The sequence below is a fragment of the Dipodomys merriami genome, unplaced genomic scaffold, assembly GCF_024711535.1.
Source record: "Dipodomys merriami isolate MVZ:Mamm:240054 unplaced genomic scaffold, mDipMer1.0.p SCAF_70, whole genome shotgun sequence".
NCBI classification, from domain to species: domain Eukaryota; kingdom Metazoa; phylum Chordata; class Mammalia; order Rodentia; family Heteromyidae; genus Dipodomys; species Dipodomys merriami.
In genome coordinates, this window is record NW_027206291.1 from 603,459 (window position 1) to 628,433 (window position 24,975).

General features: G+C 47.0%; 2 protein-coding genes across 2 annotated transcripts; one reads left to right on the forward strand and one right to left on the reverse strand.

Moving 5' to 3' along the window:
• Window positions 1–2,665: 2,665 nt before the first annotated feature.
• LOC138817568 (olfactory receptor 7A10-like) lies at window positions 2,666–3,682 on the reverse strand. Its single transcript, XM_070008029.1, has one exon. The coding sequence runs from the start codon at window positions 3,680–3,682 to the stop codon at window positions 2,666–2,668; it is 1,017 nt and encodes a 338-aa protein (XP_069864130.1).
• Window positions 3,683–18,795: 15,113 nt separating this feature from the next.
• On the forward strand, window positions 18,796–19,713 carry LOC138817807 (olfactory receptor 7A10-like). Its single transcript, XM_070008505.1, has one exon. The coding sequence runs from the start codon at window positions 18,796–18,798 to the stop codon at window positions 19,711–19,713; it is 918 nt and encodes a 305-aa protein (XP_069864606.1).
• Window positions 19,714–24,975: the final 5,262 nt, after the last annotated feature.

The following is a 24,975-nucleotide window of genomic DNA, read 5'->3' on the forward strand; positions in this document are numbered from 1 at the left end:
GTTGAATGGCCCATAGACTGAAGATAGATCTTACACAGTTTTTATTCTTTATTTTATTTTTTGTACTGGCTCTGGGGCTTGAACGCAAAGCCTGGATGTTGTCCCTGAGGGTTTTTTTTTTTTTTGCTCAAGGCTAGTGCTGTATCACTTGAGCCACAGTTTCACGGACAGCTTTTGCTGGTTAATTGAAGATGAGGGTCTCACACATTTTCCTGCTTGAGCTGGCCTTGAACCATGACCTTCAGCTCTCAGCCTGCTGAGGAGGTACGGTACAGATGTGAGCCACCAGAGCCTGGTGGCAGCCGGGCGCTGGTGGCTCACGCCTGTAATCCTAGCTACTCAGGAGGCTGAGATCTGAGGATCGCGGTTCAAAGCCAGCCCGGGCAGGAGAGACCGTGAGACTCCTATCTCCAATAAACCACCAGAAAACCGGAAGTGGCGCTGTAGCTCAAGTGGTAGAGCGCTCGCCTTGAGCTGAAGAGCTGAGGGACAGCGCCCAGGCCCAGAGTTCAAGCCCCACGACCGACAAAAAAAAAAAAAAAAAAAAAAAAAAAAATTCTGGTAGCCTTTAGATCTCAGATTCCTTCCATGGCTTCTCCTCTTCCTTGTAAAGGCCAACAATGAAAATCTTAATTTAAAGACAATTTTCAAAAGATTGAAGGTCTCCACGATTTCCCCAAGCCACGAGGACAGACCTCTTTTCTAACCCTTTGGTTAGCTTTTTTTTTTTTGCCAGTCTTGTCTGTCCCTGAGCTTCTTTTGTTCAAGGTTATCACTCTACCACTTGAGCCACAGCGCCACTTCCGGCTTTTTCTGCTTATGTGGTGCTGAAGAATCAAACCCAGGGCTTCATGTATGCTAGGCAAGCGCTCTACCACTGAGCCACCTTCCCAGCCCTTGATTAACTTTTTTAAAATTTATTTTTATTTTTAATTTTTTATTGTAAAGATACTATACAGAGGGTTACAGTTACATGAGTAAGGTAATGAGTACACTTCCTATTGAGCATTGTTACCCCCTCCATTGTTTTCCCCCTACCATCCCTTCCCTCCCTACCTTCCCCAAGGTTCTTTTTTTTTTTATTGTGATTAAGTGATTACATAATTTCCCAAATTTCACAGTCTTGTGGAATAATGATGCTCATTTAAAGTCACAAGCTCATTCTAACTTTCCTGGAGCAAATTGTCTATCACGGTCTAGAACATATAGTGGTGTACACATATACACCATACATGTGATCAGCAGTATGGGGATATTTAGTAGTGGTTCCACCAGATGAGTGGGAGTTCTTTGTTTCTTAAGTCCTGTTAGTTTTGTCGTATCACCTAACATTTTAGATTTAGCATCCACTTATCAGGGAGACCATGTACCGTTTGTCTCTTTGCTTTTGGCTTACCTCGCTCAACATGATTCCTTCTAGCTCCATCCATTTCCCTGTGAATGCCATTATTTTGTCATTTCTAATGGCTGCATAATATTCCATTGTGTATAGATACCACAATTTTTGGATCCATTCATCTGTGGTGGGGCATCTGGGTTGTTTCCATATACTAGCTATTGTGAACAGTGCTGCAATACCTTGATTAACTTTTTAATTAAAAAAGAATACTGAGGGGGGAAAGGAAATGAGAGAAACGGAGGGAGGGGGTAACAATATTCGACACAAAAAAACGTACTCATGACCTTACTTATGTAACTGTGACCCTCTGTGCATCACAATGAAAGAAAATAAAATTAAAGTAGAAAATAATACAAAAGAATACTGGACCAAATCATTAATGAGGAAATCACTTCTCCAACCAAATGTATTTTCTCTGAGGACAAGGGAAAAAAAAGAAACAAAACAACAAAAAAACTAAAGTAATAATTTTGAACTCTTGTCTAATTGTAGTCTGTAGGAAATATTTCAAATCAGTTGAAAATAAGTATCTGAAGGATTGAAAGAAAAGAAACCAGATACTTCTGCATGCTGGAGACTCATGACTGTAATGCCAAGCTACTCAGGAGGCTGAGATCTGAGGATTGTGGTTCAAAGCCAGCCAAGGCAGGAAAGTCCATGAGACTCTTATCTCCAATGAACCACCAAGATGTTGGAAGTGGAGCTGTGTCTCGAGTGGTAGAGCTCAAGCCTTGAGCAGAAAAACTTCAGGGACAGTGTCATGGCCCTGAATTCAAACCCCAGAACACACACACACACACACACACACACACACACACACACACACACACACACACACACACACACTTTCAAATTGAAATACAACATGTAAAGTTGATGTTCCCTGTTGTACAGAAGCTACTGTGTGATTTGGAGCACTAATCAATCTGTTATCTATACTCTTTCAATGTAAGCTACATTTGTAGACAAATTCTCTCTCTCTCTCTCTCTCTCTCTCTCTCTCTCTCTCTCTCTCTCTCTCTCTCTCTCTCTCTCTCTCTCTCTCTCTCTCTCTCTCTCTCTCTCTCTCTCTCTCATCTGTGCAGGTCCTGGGGTTTGAACTCAGGACCCAGGTTCTGTCCCTGAGCTTTTTCACTCAAGGCTGGAAGGCTGGTGCTCTACCACTTGAGCCACAGCTCCACTTCTGGGTTTTTCCATGGTTCTTTGGAGAGAAGAGTCTCACAAGCTTTCCTGCCTGGGCTGGCTTCGAACTGTGATCCTCAGCTCTCAGCCTCCCGAGAAGCTGGGATGACAGGTGTGAGCCACCCGTGTCTGTGGCAGCTCTTTTGTGTTTGGCCTAGGGCAATGCCACCCTTTTGCTGTCTCTCTGAGGAGTGTCCTCAGAGCCCTCTTGAGGTCCTTGTTCCTCAGGCTGTAGATGAAGGGGTTCAGCATGGGGGTGACCACGCTGTACATCACCGAGGCTGTGGCCGTCGAGTGGGGGTCTTGGGCCACAGTGGAGCTGAGGTACACACCCAGGATCGTGCCGTAAAACAAGGAGACCACGGAGAGGTGTGACGCGCAGGTGGAGAAGGCCTTGTACCTCCCCTGGGCCGTGGACATGGCCCGGATGGAGGACACGATCCTGGAGTACGAGTACAGGATGCCGGCCAGCGAGCCGCCGCCCAGCAGCCCAGCCGCGCAGTCCATGAGCACGTTAATAAGGAAGGTGTCCGAGCAGGCCAGGTGCACCACCTGATTCGGTTCGCAGAAGAAGTGTGAGACTTCCACGTCAGAGCAGAAGGACAGGTGTGCGAAAACAAAGCTTTGTAACAAGGAATTCAGGGCACTGGTGACCCAGGAGCCCAGCACCAGCAATGCACAGCGCCGGGGGCCCACGATGGCCGCGTAGCGCAGCGGGTGACAGATGGCCACGAAGCGGTCGTAGGCCATCACCGCCAGCAGGAAGTTGTCCAGCCCTGCAAAGAGCAAGAAGAAGAACATCTGGGCCATGCAGCCCGCGTAGCTGATGGCCCGGCTGTGCGTGTGGAGGTTGAGCAGCATCTTGGGGATGGTGGTGGAGGTGAAGCAGACGTCCACCAGGGACAGGTTGGAGAGGAAGAAGTACATGGGCGTGCGCAGACGGGGGTCGGAGGCGGTGGCCAGGATGATGAGCAGATTGCCGAGCACGGTGAGCAGGTACATGGACAGGAAGAGGCCGTAGAGGAGGGGCTGCAGTTGGGGCAGTTGTGAAAATCCCAGAAGAAGGAATTCTGAAACCCGTGTGTGATTATGTGATTCCATGTGCCGTAGACTACCAGGAAGAGGGAAACAATCACCAGATGAGTGAACGAACACGCGCACAGTGCTCTTTAGTATATCTACAGACTCGTCTTGGATTGCCCTCCACCCTCATGTATGTCTATGAGTATGAACGCCTATGTGAATGCATATGTACACAACTTCAATCTATTGAATAGTTTACAGCATTATTACCAAAGCCTTATGTACTTTAAGAATAAAAGCACATCACCACACCAGACTCGAAACTCTCCCACAGAGCCGTAATAACAAAACCAGCTTGGCATTGACACAAAAATAGACCAATGGAATAGATTACAAGATGCAGAAAATAAAACCCTAGACCCGAAGACATATGGTGAGGAGAAGAAATAGCCTCTTCAACAATTGATGCTGAGCAAACTGGACAGCCATATGCAGAAAACTAAAAGTGGATTTCTGTTTGTCACCGTGCACTAATATCAAGTCAAAGTATATCAAAGGCTGGGTGCTGGTGGCTCACACCTGTAATCCCAGCTACTCAAGAGGCTGATATCTGAGGATCACAGTTTGAAGCCAGCCTGGGCAGAAAAGTCACTGTGAGGCTCTTATCTCCAATAAATCACCCCAAAACTGAAAGTAGGACTGTGGCTCCAAGTGGTAGAGGGCTAGCCTTGAGCGAAAGAACTCAATAACAGCATCCAGGCCCTGAGTTCAAGCCCCAGGACCAACCCCTTCACCCCCAAAAAGAATCCCACAAATCTCCCAAAGTGGATCAAAGACCTCAACATCAGATCCAAAACTTTGAAACTATTAAGAGAGTAGGAGAAACATTAGAACTCATAGATATAGGTAGACACATGTTGAACAGAGTTCCCAGGGCATAACAGATAGAAGAGAGACTTGACAGATGGGACTACATCAAAATAAAAAGTTTCAGCACAGCTAAGGACATAGCTACCAAACTAGAAAGACAGCCAACAGACTGGGAAAAGATCTTTACCAGCAATACATCAGACTAAGGCCTAATATCCGATATATACAAGGAGCTCATAAACCAGTCACTAAATGGGCAAGGGAGCTAAGGAGAGACTTCTCAGAAGAGGTAGAATGGCAAAGAAACACAGGAGGAAATGCTCATTATCCCTGGCCACAAAGGAAATGTAAATCAAAACAACCCTGAGATTCCATCTCACTCCAGTTAGACTGGCCAACATTGTGAATTCAAACAACAACAAATGTTGGCAGGGATGTGGAGAAAAAGGATCCCTCCTGCACTGTTGGTGGGAATGTGAACTCCTGCAACCACTCTGAACAGCAGTCTGGAGGCTCCTCAAAAAGCTAAACACAGACCTTGCCTACGACCCAGCCAAAGCACTCCTGGGAATCTACCCTGAACATCATGATCCAGGATACAGTAAGGACACCTGCACACCCATGTTCATTGCTGCACTGTTCACAACAGCCAAGATATGGAAACAGCCCAGATGCCCCACAATAGATGAACAGATCCAAAAAATCTACACCCAGTGGAAATTTACACAGCCCTTAGAAAGGATAAAATAATGTCATTGGCAGGGGAAATGGATAGAACTAGAACAAATTATGTTAAGTGAAGTAAGCCAAGTTCAGAGAGACAACGCATGTTCTCTGTGATATCCAGAAGTTAGATCTAAAACCCACTGGGATATGACAAATTACACAGGATTCTAGATCCTCACACACAGCGAGACCAGAAGAGGATGGCCTTAGGAGAAAATCACAAAGGTGCAGTACCCAAGCGCCTCTTCACAGGCATATAAACCAACTCCAAAGATACAGAAACAAAAGAGTTCTTCCAAAAAAGTTTTTAGTTTTTGATGGCTCTGTCTTCTTTACCCTATGTATGGTGTATTCACGTGTATATATTCAGGAGGGCGGGGGAGGGCATAGAACTCCAGGGAAAAAGGGTTGAGCTCACTGGACATTGATGAAGTGAATTTGTCGGTGGAGACGGGAGGGAGGGAGTGGGAGAGAACGAGGGAACAGAAGACACTGGATGAAAGGAAATGTGCTCGTCACCTGACTCATGTCAATGTCACCCCTCTGTACACCATACCAGTAAACATCTATTTAAAAAAGAATAAAGACACATTAAAAATCAGTTTTCTGGAACTCTCTCTCTCTCTCTCTCTATATATATATATATATATATTTTTTTTTTTACATATTTTTACATATCTTTTACATATCTTTCTTCCCTCATTCTCCTCCCTCCCTCTTTCCTTCTCCTTTCTTTCCTTCCTTTCTCTCCCTCCTTTCTTTTCTTCTGTCTTTGCCATCATTCTATCATTCTACAGATCTTTCTTTCCTATCGAGCATTGTTACCCCCTCCTTTGTTTTTCCCCTACCATCCCTTCCAGCCTCATCTCCCAACTCCAAGCTGTAAAGTCTGTTTTCAACATAGTTTCTTGTACATCTCATTGCTGCAATGGGTCAATGTGTATCCTTATATCAGCATTTTGTTTATCTATCTATCTATCTATCTATCTATCTATCTATCTATCTATCTATCTATCTATCTATCTATCTATCTATCTAATCTCTGTCTATATCATTCTACACATCTTTCTTCCCTCATCCTCCCTCCCTCTTTCCTTCTCCTTTCTTTCTTTCCTTCCTTTCTCTCTCTCCTTTCCTTTCTCTCTCTCCTTTCCTTTCCTCTGTCTTTGTCAACATTCTTATCAATCAATCAGTCAATCTACCTATCTATCTTATATCTGTAGAACTAAGTGACCAAGATAACAGTAGAAAAACCCTCCAAATCTTCCTTTGAAGTTAGAAAATCAGAAGCTAAACACACGCAGTCCTCATAAAAGCAAGGTATTTGCAGAAGTAATCTGGAATTACAAAGAGACGGGAAAAGGCCAACCAGGTAGAATTTTCTATGTTCACCAGGAAGAATGAAATCCTGTCAGTTGCAGGAGAATGGACGGATCTGGAAAACACCACCCAGGGCCGCACAAGCCGGGCCCAGAGACACACAGCGCGCATGTTTTCTCTCCTGTGTGGGTCTTAGACCCAAAGTACAGCTGCCCCATGAGCACACGCAGGTGCATGCGTGCGCACACGCAGCCCCGCCCCTGACGCGCTGGACACACGCACGGACGTGCGCACGCGCAGCCCCGCCCCAGACGCGCTGGACACACGCACGGACGTGCGCACGCGCAGCCCCGCCCCTGCACACCATGGAACACCGGGGAAGAAAAGAGGAAGAGGCCAACAAACTCCCAAACGCATCCACGTTCAAGGAGTGAAGAATGGCCGCCTGCACCTGCCGCCCCCCACTGTGCACGGGCGCGTGGCCTGTCGCGTGCATCGGTTCACCCTTTGTCCTTCCCCTTCCCCGCACAGCTCGGCGCGGCTCCGGTGGCTCACAGCTGTCATCCCAGCTACTCAGGAAGCCGAGAGCTGAGGACGGAGGTTCGAAGCCAGCCCGGGCAGGGGAAACTTCATGGGATTCTTATCTCCAATAAACCACCACCAAAAAGAGCGCTGAGGGGAACTGCGGCTCAGGGGGTGGAGCGCTAGCCTGGAGCAGAACCCAGACGCAGGGCCAGCCCCGAGTTCAAGCCCCAGGACTGGCACAAAAACACGGAGTAAAGACCATCTTAAGAGCTCACGAAGACCAATTGTCCTTCCTTCTTTCCTTCTTTCTTTCTTTCTTTCTTTCTTTCTTTCTTTCTTTCTTTCCTTCCTTCCTTCCTTCCTTCCTTCCTTCCTTCCTTCCTTCCTTCCTTCCTTCCTTTTTTCCTTTCTTTCTTTCCTTCTATCTTTAAGTAGCTGTACAAAGGAGTTGCAATTCAAGACGTCAGTTTGTGAGTACAATGAATCTTCTTTTCTGGTGCTAGTCCTGGGGCTTGAACTCTGGGCCTGGACGCTGTCCATGAGCTTTTGTGCTCCCGGCTGGTGTTCTTCCACTTGAGCCACAGCTCCACTTCTAGTTTTACTGGTGTTTAATTGGAGGAAAGAGTCTCATGGACTTCCCTGTCTGGGCTGGCTTTGAACCTCGACCCTCAGATTTCAGCCTCCTGAGTTGCTAGCATGGCAGGGGTGAGCCCCCGGCGCCCGGCTTACAATCATGTCACTCCTGCCACCATCCCACCCCACTCCATCGTCTCTCCAACCCCACCCATCTCCTCAGCTTCCCTGGTTCCATTTTTCCCGTATGGACTTTGAATGTCAGGACTAGATTCTCCCACCCTTCCTCTCCTCATTCCTCTCCCCTCCTCCCCTTCCCGTCCTCCCCGCCTCTCACCCCCAACCCTACAAATACACTCCAGCCTTCATTCATTTTGCTCACCTGTTAAGTTAGTTGCTCAAAGGAGTTACAACCACTGCAATCCTCCCCTCTGCTTGAGTCAACACGTTTGTGCATGTCTCCATAGAACCCTGTTTATATTTACACACACACACACACACACACACACACACACACACAATTTAGACCTAACTTCCACCAGTGAGAAAGAACACATGTTCTTTGTCGCTCAGAGCCTGCCTTACTTCACTTGATGTACATTTTTTCCCCTCAGGTCCATCTGTTTCTCAGTCTGGGGCTGACCTGGTCCTTTGAAAACACTGAGTATATTCTGTCCGCCTCCATTTACACTTTCCCCTTTAACCCCAATCATTTCGGCATCCCTAGCAGGGCCACCGCTCACCCCGGCAGAGGGTCTGAGATGAGGTTGTCCATGTGGCGGTCTTGCTGCTCCCCTGGATGGTTCTGGAATCCCTTCCCAGACAGGACTGAAGCATTGGTCTCTCAAATAGATTTTCAGGCATGAAAGGAGCCAAGCCTGCGGTGTGCAACCCACAATTGTGTCCTGTGAGGACGGACACCAGAGGATGGAGGCACTTATAGTTCCCACCTGCTAATGAGGTTCCTTTCCTCTTCTTTCTCCAGGCCCTGAGCCCCGAGTTCCCACTGGGGACATTGGTGAGAACAGGAAGGAAAAATTTCCACAGTGTCTCTGTGTTCTCACGAGACCAGCTTGGCAATGAGTCTTTGTTACTTCTCCTCCGTGATTTCCCCTGCCTTCTGGAAGTCTCATCTCCGTAGAGCATTTGCCCATCTTTATCTGAATTTGCTCCCAATTTGGAGGCACTTTGCTAGGTTCCCTGGAAGGCCAAAAGCCTGACGTGTAGAGGGATGTGAGTTCTGTTAGCTTCAGAAAAGCAATCGATGATACCTTCATCCATCTATACAACTGGACTCACTATGTTATTTTATTTTATGTTTTGGTGTGGCACTCTACCAACCGAGGCACAGCTCCCTTTCTGGCTTTTTAAAAATTTTTGCTGGTTAATTGGCGATAAGAATCTTATGGGCTTTCTTGCTCTGGCCGGCTTTGAACCATGGTCCTCACTTCTCAGTTTCCTGAGTAACTAGAGTGACAAGCAGGAGCTACTGGAACCCAGTTTGTATTCACTTGTCTTGAAACCATGGGGATATTATTATAACCATTGATCTTTTTGTGTTTCCTTCTTTTTACATAATTTGTACACTTTGCAGAAGGACTAATTATAGCTAATATCCTGTGCACTCCCATATATAGCTCTCATTTTGTGGTGAGGGCACTTGGCATTACGTTGTTTGTCTGTCTGTCTATCTATCTATCTATCTATCTAGTGGGGTTTGAACTCAGGGTCTGGGCACTGTCCCTGAGCTTCTTTGTGCTCAACCACTTGAGCCACAGTGCCACTTCCAGTTTCTTAAATTGGAGATAAGAGACTGATGGGGACTTCTCTGCCGGGGCTGGCTTTGAACCACGATCCTTAGATCTCAGTCTCCTGAGTAGCTAGGATTACAGGCATGAGCTACCGGCACTCAGCTTATAATATTCTTAAAGAAGACAATGTATCAGCAACTGAAATAATCACCTTGTACAGTAACTTCCTTGAATTTATATCTAAGATAGAACTGTGCATTTGGATCCTTTGTCCCCTGTCTACCCAACCACCTCATACCATTCCTAAATTGTCTGAAGTCAAAATTTTTAGATAATGTACTCCTGCAGGTGAGGATACAGCGAAGACACTCACACACCCAAGTCCATTGCTGCACTGCTTCCAGATTGCATCTCTTTTGGGATTTTTCCTGTCTAGGCACCTGATCGCTGTGCTTGGGAATCCACTCATCGTCCTGGCCATCATGGCAGACCGCCATCTGCACAGGCCCATGTATTTCTTCCTTACCAACCTGTCCCTCGTGGACATCTGCTTCACCTCCACCACCGTCCCCAAGATGGTGCTCAACCTCCACACGCACAGCCAGGCCATCAGCTATGCGGGCTGCGTCGCCCAGATGAATTTTTTCATATTCCTTAGTGTTGGACATCCTTCCATTGACCATGAGGGCCTAGGACCTCTTTGTGGCCATCGGTCACCTCCTGCATTACGTAGCCAACACGAATCCCCGGTTTTGTGTGCTGCTGTTTCTGGGGTCCTTGATGATGAATGTTAGTGGTGCTGTGCCTGTCCTCCTGTGCCCACCCAGAAACCCCCCACTTTTTCTGTGTCCTAGTGAAGCGGTCTGCCATGTGTGCTCTGACACCCGTGTTAGTGACAGAGTGACTCACAGCTCTGCTGCGGTCTGTGGCCCCTCCACGCCATCCTGTGCTCTTCACGATCGTTCCCTCCAGCCGGGCCACCTCCTCAGCTCAGGGCAAGGACACTGCATTCGCCGCCTCTCCGCTGTCTCTTCGTTTGAGTTGTACAGTTAGGTGTGCTCCTCGGTTCTTGCCGTGACCCCAAACTCACACGTAACGGCAACTGCCCATGTGATGGGTACTACACTGTGGTCACCCCATGCTGAACACCTTTATCTACATCCTGAGGGACAAAGATATCCAGAGCCCTGAAAAAAAAGGACTTCATGAGGAAGTGGAGCTGTGGCTCAAGTGGTAGAGAGCTAGCCTTGAGCAAAAAAGCTCAGGGACAGCGCCCAGGCCTTACATTTAAATCCCAGGACCAGCAAACAACAACAACAACAACAACAAAAAGCACAAAGGCTTTATGAGTCAGAAACAATAAGACGTACCGTTGTACTGAGATTAAAGAAATGCCCAAGGCTGCCCAGACTCAAAGTCTAAGAGTAAGTCCTGGGTTATTTTATCAGCTGGTAAATGCAACATAGAATTTTTTCATTTACATTTTATTCCTGGAGTTTCTGTTTTTCTGATTCTAACTTCTCTAAGTGAAAATCTATCTATTAGACCTATTAATTAAAATGTATTTTAATATTAATGACCTATTAGTAAACTATTTATTAAACATCGATTAAAATTTCCTGCTCTGTATGTGATCCAGCCATCTTCATTTTATCATCCTCCTTCCCTAATTTAGGCAATCCTCCCCCCCCCCCCATTTTGGATCCAAAACATTTGGAAATTTGTATTTATTTATTTATTTTTTGGGTCTGGTTGTGGGGCCTGAACTCTGGGCCTGGGCACTGTCCCTCAGCTCTTCAGCTCAAGGCTAGCGCTCTACCACTTGAGCCACAGCACCACTTCCGGCTTTTTTCTTTTTGCTTATGTGGTGCTGAGGAATTGAACCCAGGGTCCCAGGCATGCAAAGCAAGCGCTCTACCACTGAGCCACCTTCCCAGCCCGAAATTTGTATTTATTTTATAGTTTTTTTGTATAAAATCTGAGGTGATCTCACCTTAGAAGACATTAATTACACTAAATAATTTAAAAAATTCTTGTACTAAAAATATCATAGCCAGTATCCAAGGATAGGGAATGTATTCGAAAACCCAGGCCATGTCTAAGATTTTTTTCTTTTTCTTTTTCTTTTGTCGGTCGTGGGGCCTGAACTCTGGGCCTGGGCACTGTCCCTCAGCTCTTCAGCTCAAGGCAAGCACTCTACCACTTGAGCCACAGCGCCACTTCCGGCTTTTTCTGCTTATGTGGCACTAAGGAATCGAACCCAGGGCCTCATGCATGCAAGGCGAGCGCTCTACCACTGAGCCACCTTCCCAGCCCGATTTCTAAGCTTTTTATACTACAAATAAATCAGTGAATCAAGTTGTTTGTTTGCATGTGTTTGTTATTCTTCGGTGTGTCAGTTCACACACTGCCCTAGCTGTTAACTTGAGTTTTAGCAGATTAGGGTGTTTAGATCTGAGATGCTCATGAGGGTATTTGTTTAAAAAAATTTTAAATTGTTATTACAAAGGTGATGCATAGAGAGATCACAATAACATAGGACAGGGAATGAGTACATTTCTTTTATCCCTTTTTCTTTATTTTTGGTCATGGGGCTTGAACTCAGGGCCTGGACACTGCCCCTGAGCTTTTTGCTGCAAGGCTAGTGCTCTACCCCTTTTGAGTCACAGCACCACTTCCGGTTTTCTGGTGGTTCATTGGAGATAAGAGTTTCATGCACTTTCCTGCCTGGGCTGACTTTAAATCATGATCCTTAGATCTCAGCCTCCCGAGTAGCTAGGATTGCAGGAGTGAGTGCCCAGCACCAATACATTTCTTTTTGGGCAATGTTACCCCTTTCCTGGCTGTTTCCCAGCTTTTCCCTTCCATTCCTACCCATAAGTTGCGTAGTTCATTTTTAAAATAATGTCTAGTGAGCATCACTGCTGCATTGGTTCACCCTTTGTCCCTCTGTATCTGTGGTCCCCTTCTTACCCTCCCGAAGACTAACAAACAAGACAAAAGGAAAAGAAAACAAAAACAGCAACAAAGGAAAAAAGAAAAAACGGGCTGGGAAGGTGGCTCAGTGGTAGAGCACTTGCCTTGCATGCATGAGGCCCGGGGTTGGATTCCTCAGCACCACATAAGCAGAAAAAGCTGGACGTGGCGCTGTGGCTCAAGTGGTAGAGCGCTCGCCTTGAGCTGAAGAGCTGAGGGACAGCGCCCAGGCCCAGAGTTCAAGCCCCACAACTGACAAAAAAAAAAAAAAAAGCAAAAAAAACCCTTTTGTTTTTGTTTCCATTTTCAGACAGGTTTAATTAGTCTTGGAACAGGGTCTGGTGTCAGGAGTACACATCTCTGGAGAACAGAGGGATTTTGTGGAGAAGGAGGAGAGGGGCGCGCTGGGCATTTGTGCAGGGGTCTCAGAAGTGGAGAATCCGCAGGGAAACAATGGCTCTCAGAGCGATGTCCCACAGGGAAAGCGGGTGCTTTGTGCTGGAATAAAACAGAAGAACGTGCTGAGGGGCCAAGAGACTCAGCTGCGCCGTTCGTTCTGTGTTTGCCGGCTGGTGCAGCTGGCCTGCACGGCCGTTGTTGTCAGCTGTGGCGTCATCTGGCTGCGAGGCTGACGTTCGCTTCTGCCCACGGTCCCAGGTCTACACAGCTACTGACTCCACCACCACCCAGCCGGGAAGGACGTGTGGACTTCCATGCTGAGCACCTCTGCTCACAGAACCCATCCAGGTGAGTCTGAGAGCCTGCTGGGTGCCACCGGGGAGCCGGGAAGCCAGGGTGTCTCTCGTTTCCATGATGGAGCCATTTTCCATCTGTTCATGACCTCCTCACACCCACATTCCTCCACCAGTCCCATTCAGTGGAAATCTCCTGTTTTCTACAGACTTGTGGAATAATATTGTGCCCCTATTTTTTTTGGGGTGGCGGTCGTGGGGCCTGAACTCTGGGCCTGGGCGCTGTCCCTCAGCTCTTCAGCTCAAGGTGAGCGCTCTACCACTTGAGCCACAGCGCCACTTCCAAGCTCTCTCTGTTTATGTGATGCTGAGGAATCGAGCCCAGGGCCTCATGCATGCAAGGCAAGCACTCTACCACTGAGCCTCCTTTCCAGCCCCATGCCCATAATTCTTGTGTGTGTGTGTGTGCGTGTGTGTGTGTATGTGTGTGCCCATCCTGGACCTTGAATTCATGGCCTAGTTGCTGTTCCTTAGCTTTTTTTTCCCTTCACTCAGGCTGGTGCTCTACCCTTTGAGCCACAGCTCCACTTCCAGCTTTTTGGTGTTATATTAGAGATTAGAGTCTCATGGACTTTTCCTTCCCCAGCCTGGCTTTGAACCACATTCCTCAGATCTCAGTCTCCTGAGTATTTAGGATTATAGGCGTGAGCCACCAGCACTGGACTTATATCCATTTTTTTTGTTGTTGTTGTTGGTTGTGGGGCCTGAACTCAGGGCCTGGGCGCTGTCCCTCAGCTCTTCAGCTCAAGGCTAGCTCTCTACCACTTGAGCTATGGCGCCACTTCCGGTTTTTCTTTTTGCTTATGTGGTGCTGAGGAATCGAACCCAGGGCCTCATGCATGCGAGGCAAACGCTCTACCACTGAGCCAACCTCCCAGCCCTCCACTTTTTTTTTTTTTGTCGGTCGTGGGGCTTGAACTCTGGGCCTGGGCGCTGTCCCTCAGCTCTTCAGCTCAAAGCGAGCGCTCTACCACTTGAGCCACAGCGCCACTTCCGGTTTTCTGGTGATTTATTGGAGATAGGAGTCTCACAGTCTCTCCTGCCCGGGCTGGCTTTGAACCATGATCCTCAGATCTCAGCCTCCTGAGTAGCTAGGATTACAGGCGTGAGCCACAAGTGCCCGGCTCCAGCCCTCCACTTTTAATGTTTAAGCTGCTCCAAAATAGTTGAGTGCAATCTTGTCACAAGAAGGGAAGGCCTGGATGGCCAAAGCTTCCCTTACACGGGAGGGAAGGGGTTTGGTGTTCTGTTGCAGAGTACAGTGACTGCCACTAATAATAATAAAACATATTAAAAATAGCTAGGATTGGGGCTGGGAAGGTGGCTCAGTGGTAGAGTGCTGGCCTAGCATGCATGAGGCCCTGGGTTCCATTCCTCAGCACTACAGACACAGAAAAAGCCAGAAGTGGCGCTGTGGCTCAAGTGTTAGAGCGCTAGCCTTGAGCAAAAGAAGCTGAGGGACAGCACCCAGACCGTGAGTTCAAGCCCCAGGACTGGCAAAAACAATAGCTAGGCGATCAGGAAGTGGGTCCTGGAAGGGGTAGGCTGGGATCAAGGGCAGAGGGGTAGATGAATGAAGAGAAGATGGAGGGAGTGTGGTCAGGAATCCAATGTATATCCTACAAAACTCAGACGAATGGGGGAAGGGCTGGGTAGGGGAGGGAAGGGTGAGAATATTGAGAGGATGACATTGATCAAGATACATTCACAACCTGCTTTGCTCAGCAGAAGCCCCTTGGTACACTGCAATACTAACAGATAATAATAAAACTCATTAAAAATAGGGAGGAGAGACATTCTTAATATTCTTAGCAACCACAAATGATAACTGTTTGAGGCAAAGGAGAAGGATGTGGTTATTATGCGCATACCCATCTAAATGGACAGTTAGAGAAATGCATCCATCAAAAGGCAGTAAGTCACGGAAACCAACTCAATACTGAGTTTCTCAAGAGAAATGTCTTGGAACGCTTCATTCAAGAACTGCCCAAGCGGTGTTCTTCGGGGCTTTTCACGTGAGGGAGGTTCAGCTTGCGGCAGGCTACCAAAACAAGATTCCCTTTCCTCTGTCTTCCCAGGGATTGTTCTGGATGGTTCAGCGTTTGTGAGTGCTCCTGGGAGATGTGCTTAGACTTGGAAGGCAGCCAGGATACGGAAAGATTCCCTTCCTCACCACCTGTGCAGGGACCGTAGAACGTTTAAAATCTTACCTCAGGAATTTAATCTCTCTTGCTTTTTAAATGTATTTCTTTAAAAAATGTATTATCTTTTATTTTTATTTTATTTTATTTTTTGCCATTCCTGGGATTAGAACTCAGGGCCTGGACACTGTCCTTGTGCTAGGATTCTAACACTTGAGCCACAGTGTCCATTCCAGCTTTTTCTCTAATTAATTGAAGATAAGAGTCTCACGGACTTTCCTGCCCCGGCTGGCTTTGAACCACGATCCTCAGATCTCAGCCTCCTGAGGATGACAGGCGTGAGCTGCCAGTGCCTGGCTATTTAATTTCATCGTTACTTTTAAGTAGTTGTACGAAGGACTTGCTATTGAATGAAGCAGTTTGTGAATACAATGCATGTAGGTCAGAGCCACCCCATTCAGCATTCTGACCCCTCCCTCCGCTCCCTCCCCTCCCTCCCCTTCCCTCCCCTTCCCTCCCCTTCCCTCACTCTTCCTGTGCATTGAATTCTTGACTCCATTCTCCCCCCTCTTCTCCTCTTCATTCATCTACCCCTTTCCCCTTGACCCCATCTCCCTACTGCAGTTTTCCTAGTGTTTTATTTCGTTGAAGGTTATCTCTTGTCTTTCTAAGGAATTACCCTATTTGAGTTCTCCCTTGAATCTACCGTATTTCAGTCAATATATTTGTGTACACTTGCACACCACCCAGGGGGTTTACTTATAAACGGATGAGCTGAATCCAGCTTCCACACACCAGGGAAACCTACATCTGCTGTCTCTTTGGGCTCGACTTGCTTCACTGAATACAAATTTTTTTCTGGGTTTTCCCATTTATGGGTGAGGAGAATTCCATGCACGTGTGTGTGTGTGTGTGTGTGTGTGTGTGTGTGTGTGTGTGTGTGTGTGTCTGTCTGTCTGTCTGTCTGTCTGTCTGTTGTTATTGATCCATTCATCCATTGAGGGGCATCTGGGCTGATACCATTTTTTGATGATGGCAAATCGTGCTGCCAGAAACATGGAGCTTTGTTGAATCCTTCTTTGTGGTCTCTTGAACAAATGTCCAGGAGTGGAATGGCTGGATCATAGGGAAGTTCTATGTTTTATATATATATATATATATATATATAGCCAGTCCTGGGGCCTGAACTCTGGGCCTGGGCGCTGTCCCTCAGCTCTTCAGCTCAAGGGCAGTGCTCTACCCCTTGAGCCACAGCACCACTTCCAGCCTTTTCTGCTTCTGTGGTGCTGAGGACTTGAATCAAACTCAGGACCTCATGCATGTGAGGCAAGCGCTCTACCACTGAGCCACCTTCCCAGCCCCTATGTTTACTGTGTTGAGGAAGCCTCACATTGCTTTCCAGAGTGGTTGAAAAAGTTTACATTACCACCACAATGTCTTAGAGTTCTGGCCCCATCCTGACCAGCATCCCTTATCATTTGTTCTCTTGATAATGGACTGTCTACCTGGGATAAGGTAGAATCTCAGAGTTGTTTCGATCTGCATTTTTTCCAATTCTTTATTATGCTTAAGTGGTTACGTAATTTCCCAAATTTCACAGTATTGTGGGATAGTGATGCTTAGTTAAAGTCACAAACACATTCTAACTTTCATAGGATAAATTGTCTATCATGGTCTATAACATTTGTGAGTTCTATGAGCTTTGACAATGCAGTCATTTCTTCCACATTGGGTGATCTGTACATTTCTTTTGTTTTGCATAGCATCAGCTGTTCCCTCTTTCCCACCCGTTCCCTCCCTCCCATCGCTGCCATTGAGTTGCTCAGTTCATTTTGGTCAATGTCCAGTGCAGCTGATGGGTCCCGCTGTTGTATGTTTTCCCCTGATTCCCTCTAGTTCTGTGTCGTCCTCCTGGTTTCCCTCCCGTGCGCACATATACACCATACATGTGATCAGCAGCATGGGGTTATTTAGTAGTGATTCCACCAGATGAGTGGAAATCCTTTGTTTCTCAAGTCTTATTAACTGTCATATCATCTAACATTTTGGATTTAAGATCTACTTATCAGGGAGACCATGTACCATTTATCTCTTTGCTCTTGGCTTACCTCGCTCAACATGATTTCTTCTAGCTCCATCCATTTCCCTGCAAATGCCATTATTTTGTCATTTCTAATGGCTGCATAATATTCCATTGTGTATAGATAACACAATGTTCGGATCCATTCATCTGTGGTGGGACATCTGGGTTGTTTCCATATCCTAGCTATTGTGAACAGTGCTGCAATAAACATGGAGGTGCATGTGTCCTTGTATATTGGTTCCTGTTGTTCAGGGTAGATGCCTAAGAGTGGTATGACTGGGTCATAAGGGAGGTCAATCTTTATCTTTCTGAGGACCCTCCAGACTGTTTTCCAAAGTGGTTGTATGAGTGTACATTCCCACCAGCAGTGTAATAGGGTTCCTCTTTCTCCACATCCCCTCCAGCATTTGTCGTTGGCTGATTTGTGGATGTGGGCCATTCTGACTGGGGTAAGGTGGTATCTCAGGGTTGTCTTTATTTGCATTTCCTTCACCACCAGGGATAGTGAACATTTCCTCATGTGTTTCTTTGCCATTTTTTTGATCTGAATTTTTTTTTGTCTGTCGTGAGGCTTGAACTCTGGGCCTGGGCGCTGTCCCTCAGCATTTCAGCTCAAGGCGAGTGCTCTACCCCTTGAGCCCCAGTGCCACTTCCTGTTTTCTGGTGGTTTATTGAAAATAAGAGTCTCATGGACTTTTCTGCCCAGGCTGGCTTTTAACTGTGATCCTCAGATCTCAGCCTCCTGAGTAGTTAGGATTACAGGCATGAGTCAATGGCGCCTGGCTTTGGTGTATATTTCTGTGTAATAATCTCTTACTCAGTGTGACTCTCTAGGCCTGGAAAGCCTGAGGGTAGCAATGCCATTTTTGATTTTTTGTTAGAGTGTAGATCTATCTGTAGATTTCCTGGATAAGCAGCTGCCACATGGTTCTCTCTAAGTTCCTCTTTGCATTCTTTGAATGCAATGGAAATAAACAGTAACAAAATTTTTTTTGAGCTGGGTGCCTGTGGCTCACGCCTGTCATCCTAGCTACTCAGGAAGCTGAGACCTGAGGATCGTGGTTCAAAGCCAGCCCAGCTGGAAAATCCATCAGACTCTATCTCCAATGAACCACCAGAAAACCAGAAGTGGCGCTATGGCTCAAGTGGTAGAGCATTCGCTTTGAGTTGAAGAGCTAAGGGAAAACGCCCAGGCCCCCAGGTCAAGCCCATGACTGACACACACATAAAAGAATACCTAACAGCATGGGAAAAAGAGTAATAGGAGACTGCAAATTGAACTCAGAAATAGTCAAGGAATGAATGAATGGGAATCAGTGATACACAAAATGGAGGGCTGAAGTAAGGACTTAGAGGATCTATACCACTGTGCCCCTTCCACATTGGCATTGTACCATTTGTCATGTCTTTGTATTCTTTCTCTCTTTTGCTAGTGACATCTGCCACATGGGGCCAGAGAATGAATGACACCCAGATGTCAGAGTTTATACTCTTAGGATTTTCAGAAGATCCCAGAACGCAGCTCATCCTCTTTGGGCTCTTCCTGTCCATGTACCTGGTCACTGTGCTCGGAAATCTGCTCATCATCCTGGCGGTCAGCTCTGACCCCCACCTCCACACCCCCATGTACTTCTTCCTCTCCGTCCTCTCCTTGGATGACGTCTGCTTCACCTCCACCACCGTCCCCAAGATGCTGCTCAACATCCACACGCACAGCCGGGCCATCAGCTACACGGGCTGTGTGGCTCAGATGTCTTTCTTCTTGATTTTTGCAGGGTTGGACAACTTCCTGCTGGCGGTGATGGCCTACGACCGCTTCGTGGCCATCTGTCACCCGCTGCGCTACGCGGCCATCATGAGCCCCCGGCTCTGCGCGGTGCTGGTGCTGGGGTCTCTGATGGTGAATGTTCTGTATTCCACCATGCAAAGCGCCATGGTGCTGCGGCTGAACTTCTGTGCCCACTGCGAAATCCCCCACTTTTTCTGCGAGCTGAACCAGGTGGTCCACAGCGCCTGCTCCGACACCTTTCTCGATGAAGTGCTGATCTATCTGGCAGCTTTCTTGCTGGGTGGCATTACTTTCACCGGCATCCTGTATTCTTACTCCAAGATCGTCTCCTCCGTCCGGGCCATGTCCTCCGCTCAGGGGAGGTACAAGGCCTTCTCCACCTGCGCGTCTCACCTGTCCGTGCTCTCCCTGTTTTACGGGACAGTCCTGGGGGTGTACCTCAGCTCTGCTGTCACCCGAAACTCACACTCCACCGCAAGAGCCTCGGTGATGTACACGGTGGTCACGCCCATGCTGAACCCCTTCATCTACAGCCTCAGGAACCAAGACCTCAAGAGGGCTCTGGAAAGGCTTTTAAGTAAAGTGCCCGTCCTCCTGAGGTGAAATCGTGTCCGTGACTACGGGAGTCGGTACGTGAGGTTGCACCTGGTCGGATGATGGGTGCACAGCATATTTTATCCTCTGTCATTGCTCAGGATTATTTGTCTCTGATTTTAGCTTCTGGCCACAATTCAAATTAGGCACTCCTGTTCTTCACGCAGCTACTTAGCTCCATTTCCTCCAACTTTCCAGCGATTTTCCACCTTCCCAATAAAGCACATTTGGAATTTCCCATTTATCAATCCCCTGTTCCTCCTATATATGTGTGTGTACACACACACACACACACACACACACACACACACACACACACACACACACACACACACACATTTGTCCTGATCCTGGGTCTTGAACTCAGGCTCTGGATGCTGCCCCTGATAAACTCAGGGCCTGGGTGCTATCCCTGAGCTTTTTCACTCCAAGCTAACACTCTACCCCCGAGTCACAGGTCCACTTCTGTCTTTTTCATCGTTAATTGGAGGTCGTCTTACGGGCTTTCTGCATGGGTGGGCTTTGAAGCATCATTCTCAGCTCTCGGTTACCTGGGTAGACAGGATTACAGTGAACGCCACTGGAGTCCCGGCCAAAAACAAAATTTTAAGGTTTTTTTTTTTCCCGTCACAAATAACAGGTGACACACTAAACAATAACGAATCTGTTTTATAATTTTTGGCGTATCACATCGCACATGCTAACAGTTGTAACTATGATATTATGGCTCACGCCTGCAGTGGACTCTGCCCGTGTTCCCTCCTGCTGGTCCCTTGCTGTGTGTTTCTCCTCCTTTGTAATTCCTCATCCATTTCCTCTGTTCTGTTGCTATTCTCCCCTCCCTGTATTATCTTTAAATAGCTGTGTGAAGGAACTTTGATTCAACATGTCAGGTTATCTCATGAATTTTCACAAACTTGTTTTTTTATTTTTTTATTACTGCTCATCCTCTCCTAACAACTTTCACAAATGAGAGAAAAACATCCAAGCAAGCACATGCTCACCGCCCTGTGCAAAATCTGAAGGCTTCTCTCTGGCATCACAAGCGATCATTGGAGTACAAAGCACGCTAAGGCACGGGGGAATTTTCTTTTTGTTGGGTACCAGTGGCTCATGCCTATAATCCCAGCTACTTAGAAGACAGAGAGGAACCACAATTCAAAGCCATCCTGGATGGAAAAGTCTTTGAGATCCTAATCGCCAATAAATCATCAAAAAGCCGGAACTGGAGCTGTGGCTCAAGTGGTAGAGCATTATCCTTGAACATAAAAGCCCAGGGAAAACAAATCGTTTAAATAGGGATACAGGTGGACCCATTGCAACAATGAGATGTACAAGTCGTTATGTCGAAAACGAACTTTACAACTTTGGTGGTGGTGGTGGGGAGCAGGGAGGATTGGGTGGGGGAGAGGGGGAGGATGGGAAGGGGAAACAAAGGAGGAGGCTACAATGCTTGATAAGAAATGTGCTCATTATCTTGCCCATGTAATTGTAACCCCTCTGTACAGTATTTTCACGAAAAAAAATTAAAAAAAAAAGCCCAGGGACAGTGCCCAGGTCTTGTGATCAAGCCCCAGGATCAACATACATACAAAATAAAAGCCATCAGCCGTACTACTGTGGTGTGTGGTGATCATATTGTAATTAGGACATTTGTGAGATTTTTTTTTATCAGAAAAAAATCAGAGACTATGTTTGTGCACGTGTGTGTGTGTTTGTGTGTGTTTGTGTGTGTGTACCACTCCTTGATAGATCACCAATTAAAACTACCTCTCCTGATCATGTTGATTCCAGCACTACACAACTGCATACCATCCTGATATCTCTGTATTGGTCAATTTTCTCATCTATGTTGCCCAATCGGAGAGACACATCTTAAATGATGACATTGAGCCATCTAAGTTAACCCCAGAGAGATGAATACCTGTCATGATCTCTCATTCAAAGAGAGAATTAAAAACAGCCATGATGACAATGATAAGATGACATGAAGGCTGAGGGGCAGATTTTCAGAGGTGGCCACTGTGGGGTAAGGAGAAGATACATGTATGAAAATAGCATAAGGTCCATATGACTAGAGGAGGAGATACCGAGGGAAAGAAGTAGGAGGAATGGTGAATTTGACCACGGTAAAGTACATATATGCATGGTAACATGGCAATGAAATCCCCCTGTGGATTATATTGTGCTAATAGAGCACGGTGTAGAATATGTACAGCTAAGTGCTCATCAAAAAGAAAAAGGCAGCCGGGCACTGGTGGCTGACGCCTGTAACCCAAGCTACTCAGGAGGTTGAGATCAGAGGATCACAGTTCAAAGCCAGCCTGGGCGGGAAAGTCTGTGAGACTCTTATCTCCAATGAACCACCACAACTGGCATTGTGGCTCAAAAAGCCCCAGGACCAACAAAACAAAAATAGAAAAGGAAGACCTAAGTAATTGCATGGCATCACATGCTTACTATAACACACCTGTTCTAAATAACTTCTGTCTGTGGTCCTTCTGTTCTGTGGATTAGTATTCTCCGAATGCTTTGGCTGACGTTTCCCAGGCAGCATCTCACAATGGCCGAATCAAAGCACTGGTCAGGCTGCGTTTCCAGCTGGAGAGCAGGAGGGACCTCTGGGCTCCCCTAGGCTCCTTCACAGACCTGACTCCTTCAAGGCCGAGCTAGAGCTCGCTTGTGTGGGTTGGACTCCGGTCCTGTCACCTTGTTGGCTGTTGGATGAAGCTTGTGTTCAGCACCAGGAGCTGTCCAGGTGAGCGGCTCACCTGGAGTCGGTCACTACCACAGGCCAGCAGGATGGTTGTAAGCTGCAGAAATCCTTCCTTAGCCAGGCGCCAGTGGCTCACGCCTGTCATTCTAGCTACTCAGGAGGCTGAGATCTGAGGATCATGGTTCAAAGCCAGCCTGGGCAGGAAAGTCCATGAAACTCCAATAAACCACTTGGAAAACTGGAAGTGGTGCTGTGGCTCAAGTGGTAGAGCATTCGCCTTGAACTGAAGAACTGAGGGACATCTCCAGGCCGAGTTCAAGCCCCACAACTCACCAAAAAAAAATCCTTTCTTAGACAAGACTGAGATGTCTCCTCTTTCTATTCATCTAATCTTGCTTTAGTTGCTACCTTCAACACCCTTTCCCTGTTATGCCAAGGTCGCAGGACCCCCCACAAGAAGACCACCGAGAGTCAGACTCTACAGATGTTTTATTTAAATGGGCTGCAGCTCAGGCCTTGTCCTACACTCCAACACAGCAGAGCCTAGGAGGAGAGCCCCAAGCTCAGTCTTATATAGGCACACAATCAACCAGGTGTTTTGGTTACCACCACGTGTTGCTTAGCAAAGCAACAGGTGGTAGTCACTGCCTCAAACTTTAACCTTTCATTCTCCCCCTTGACTTATGGTCCTGAGCCACAATCTTGTGGCTCTGGCCCAAAACTAAACTCCAACAGTTCTTGATCTTGAACGGGTATACCAGTAACAATCAATCCATTTTTCTGTTCTTGAGGCATATGCGGATTGGTTGGGTAGGATGTTTGGAGACTTCCCATGTTTCCCCACGGTCATCCAGGACAAAGGGGTCAGCAGGTCTGGCGTGGGAGCAGTGGAGCCAAGCAGCAATGCCGTCCACCTTAAGGGCAGTGGGTGGAGCCAGAAGCACCATGTAAGGTCCCTTCTACCGTGATTCCAGAGATCTCAAGTTGTGCCTTCGAACAAACACCCAGTCCCTGGTTTAAACAAATGGGGGGTAGGAATAGAAGCAGAATCATATAATGCTCTAAGCTGGGGCCACATACTCTTATGCACCAGCTGTAAACAGTCAAGCTTACACAGAAATTCAGTATCATCCAAATCAGCAAGCAATTCAGTCTGAAGGCTAGGGATAATGGGTGGAGGGTGTCCATACATTATTTCAAAAGGAGTAAAGCCAAGCCGATAGGGTGAATTTCTTATTCTAAACAAGGCAAAAGGAAGGAGCGATACCCAGTCTGCGCCAGTTCCAAGGCCAATTTAATTAAGGTCTCTTTTAGAGTCCGATTCATTCTACCTGCCCTGAACTCTGGGGTCTATAAGCACAGTGCAATTTCCAATCTGTCCCCAGTGTCTCGGCTATTCCCTGACTTACTTTTGAGACAAAGGCCGGTCCATTGTCCGACCCGATGGTGGATGGGAAGCCATACCTGGGTAGGATTTCTTCCAGGATCTTCTTAGCCACGATGTTCGTGGTCTCATGCTTTGTTGGGTAGGCTTCAACCCATCCTGAAAAGGTGTCTACAAAAACTAGCAAATATTTATATCCAAATTTTCCAGTTTTAATTTCTGTGAAGTCTACTTCCCAATACACACCTGGGCTATCTCCACAGAGGCGAGCTCCTTTTGTAACTGGTTGATTGGGGGCATTGGTGAGCTGGCAGGCTTTACAATTTTTAACAATGTCCTCAGTGAGTTGATTTCCTTGCCTAATTTTTACTTCTGAGTGTTGGAGAAAGTCAAGCAGCCTTCTGGGTCCCATATGAAAGGCCCAATGGATTTTCTTAAGAATCCTCTTGCCCAGTCTTTGTGGCAAGATAAGTTTCTCCTTACCAGTTTCCCCCCAGTCTTTTCCTTCTCTGTCTGGGGGTTTATAGACCATGGGAATTTTCTTTATCCACTCCAAGGCTCAGGAGGCAAAGCTCGTGGCCCTGGGTCTACTAGAGTCAGTACTTCTGCTCTGGGCTGGAGGGCCGCCTCCTTAGCTGCCTGATTGGCCAAGTTATTTCCTTTGGTTATAGAATCAGTCCCTTTTGATGGCCAGGGCAGTGCATAATGGCAATATTTGCTGGTTCCCATATGGCCCAGATGAGGCTTAAAGTTTCTTGTTTGTTATTAATAGTCTTTCCCTCAGCTGTAAGCAGCCCCCTCTCTTGGTAAATGGCTCCATGGACATGCACAGTGGCAAAAGCATACCGACTGTCCATGTGAATGTTTAGTCTCTTCCCTTTTCCCATTTGTAGGGCTTTTGCCCACACTATCTCAGTGTCCGTGGTGACTGCTGCACCCGTGTACCTTTTTCCATCTCGAATGAAACTGCTGCTGTCTGTGAACCAGGTGTGCTCAGCATGCGATAGTGGTGAGTCCAACAAGTCTGGCCTCTTTTCCTTGGTCTGGTCTCTCTTTTCACGCTCAATTTCACGTTCTCTGTCCTTCCTTTCCTGTCTTTGCTCCTCTGTCTCTCTCTCATTGTAAACCTTTTCTGCTGTGGCTCCTAGATCCCTAATAGACTTCTCACCAA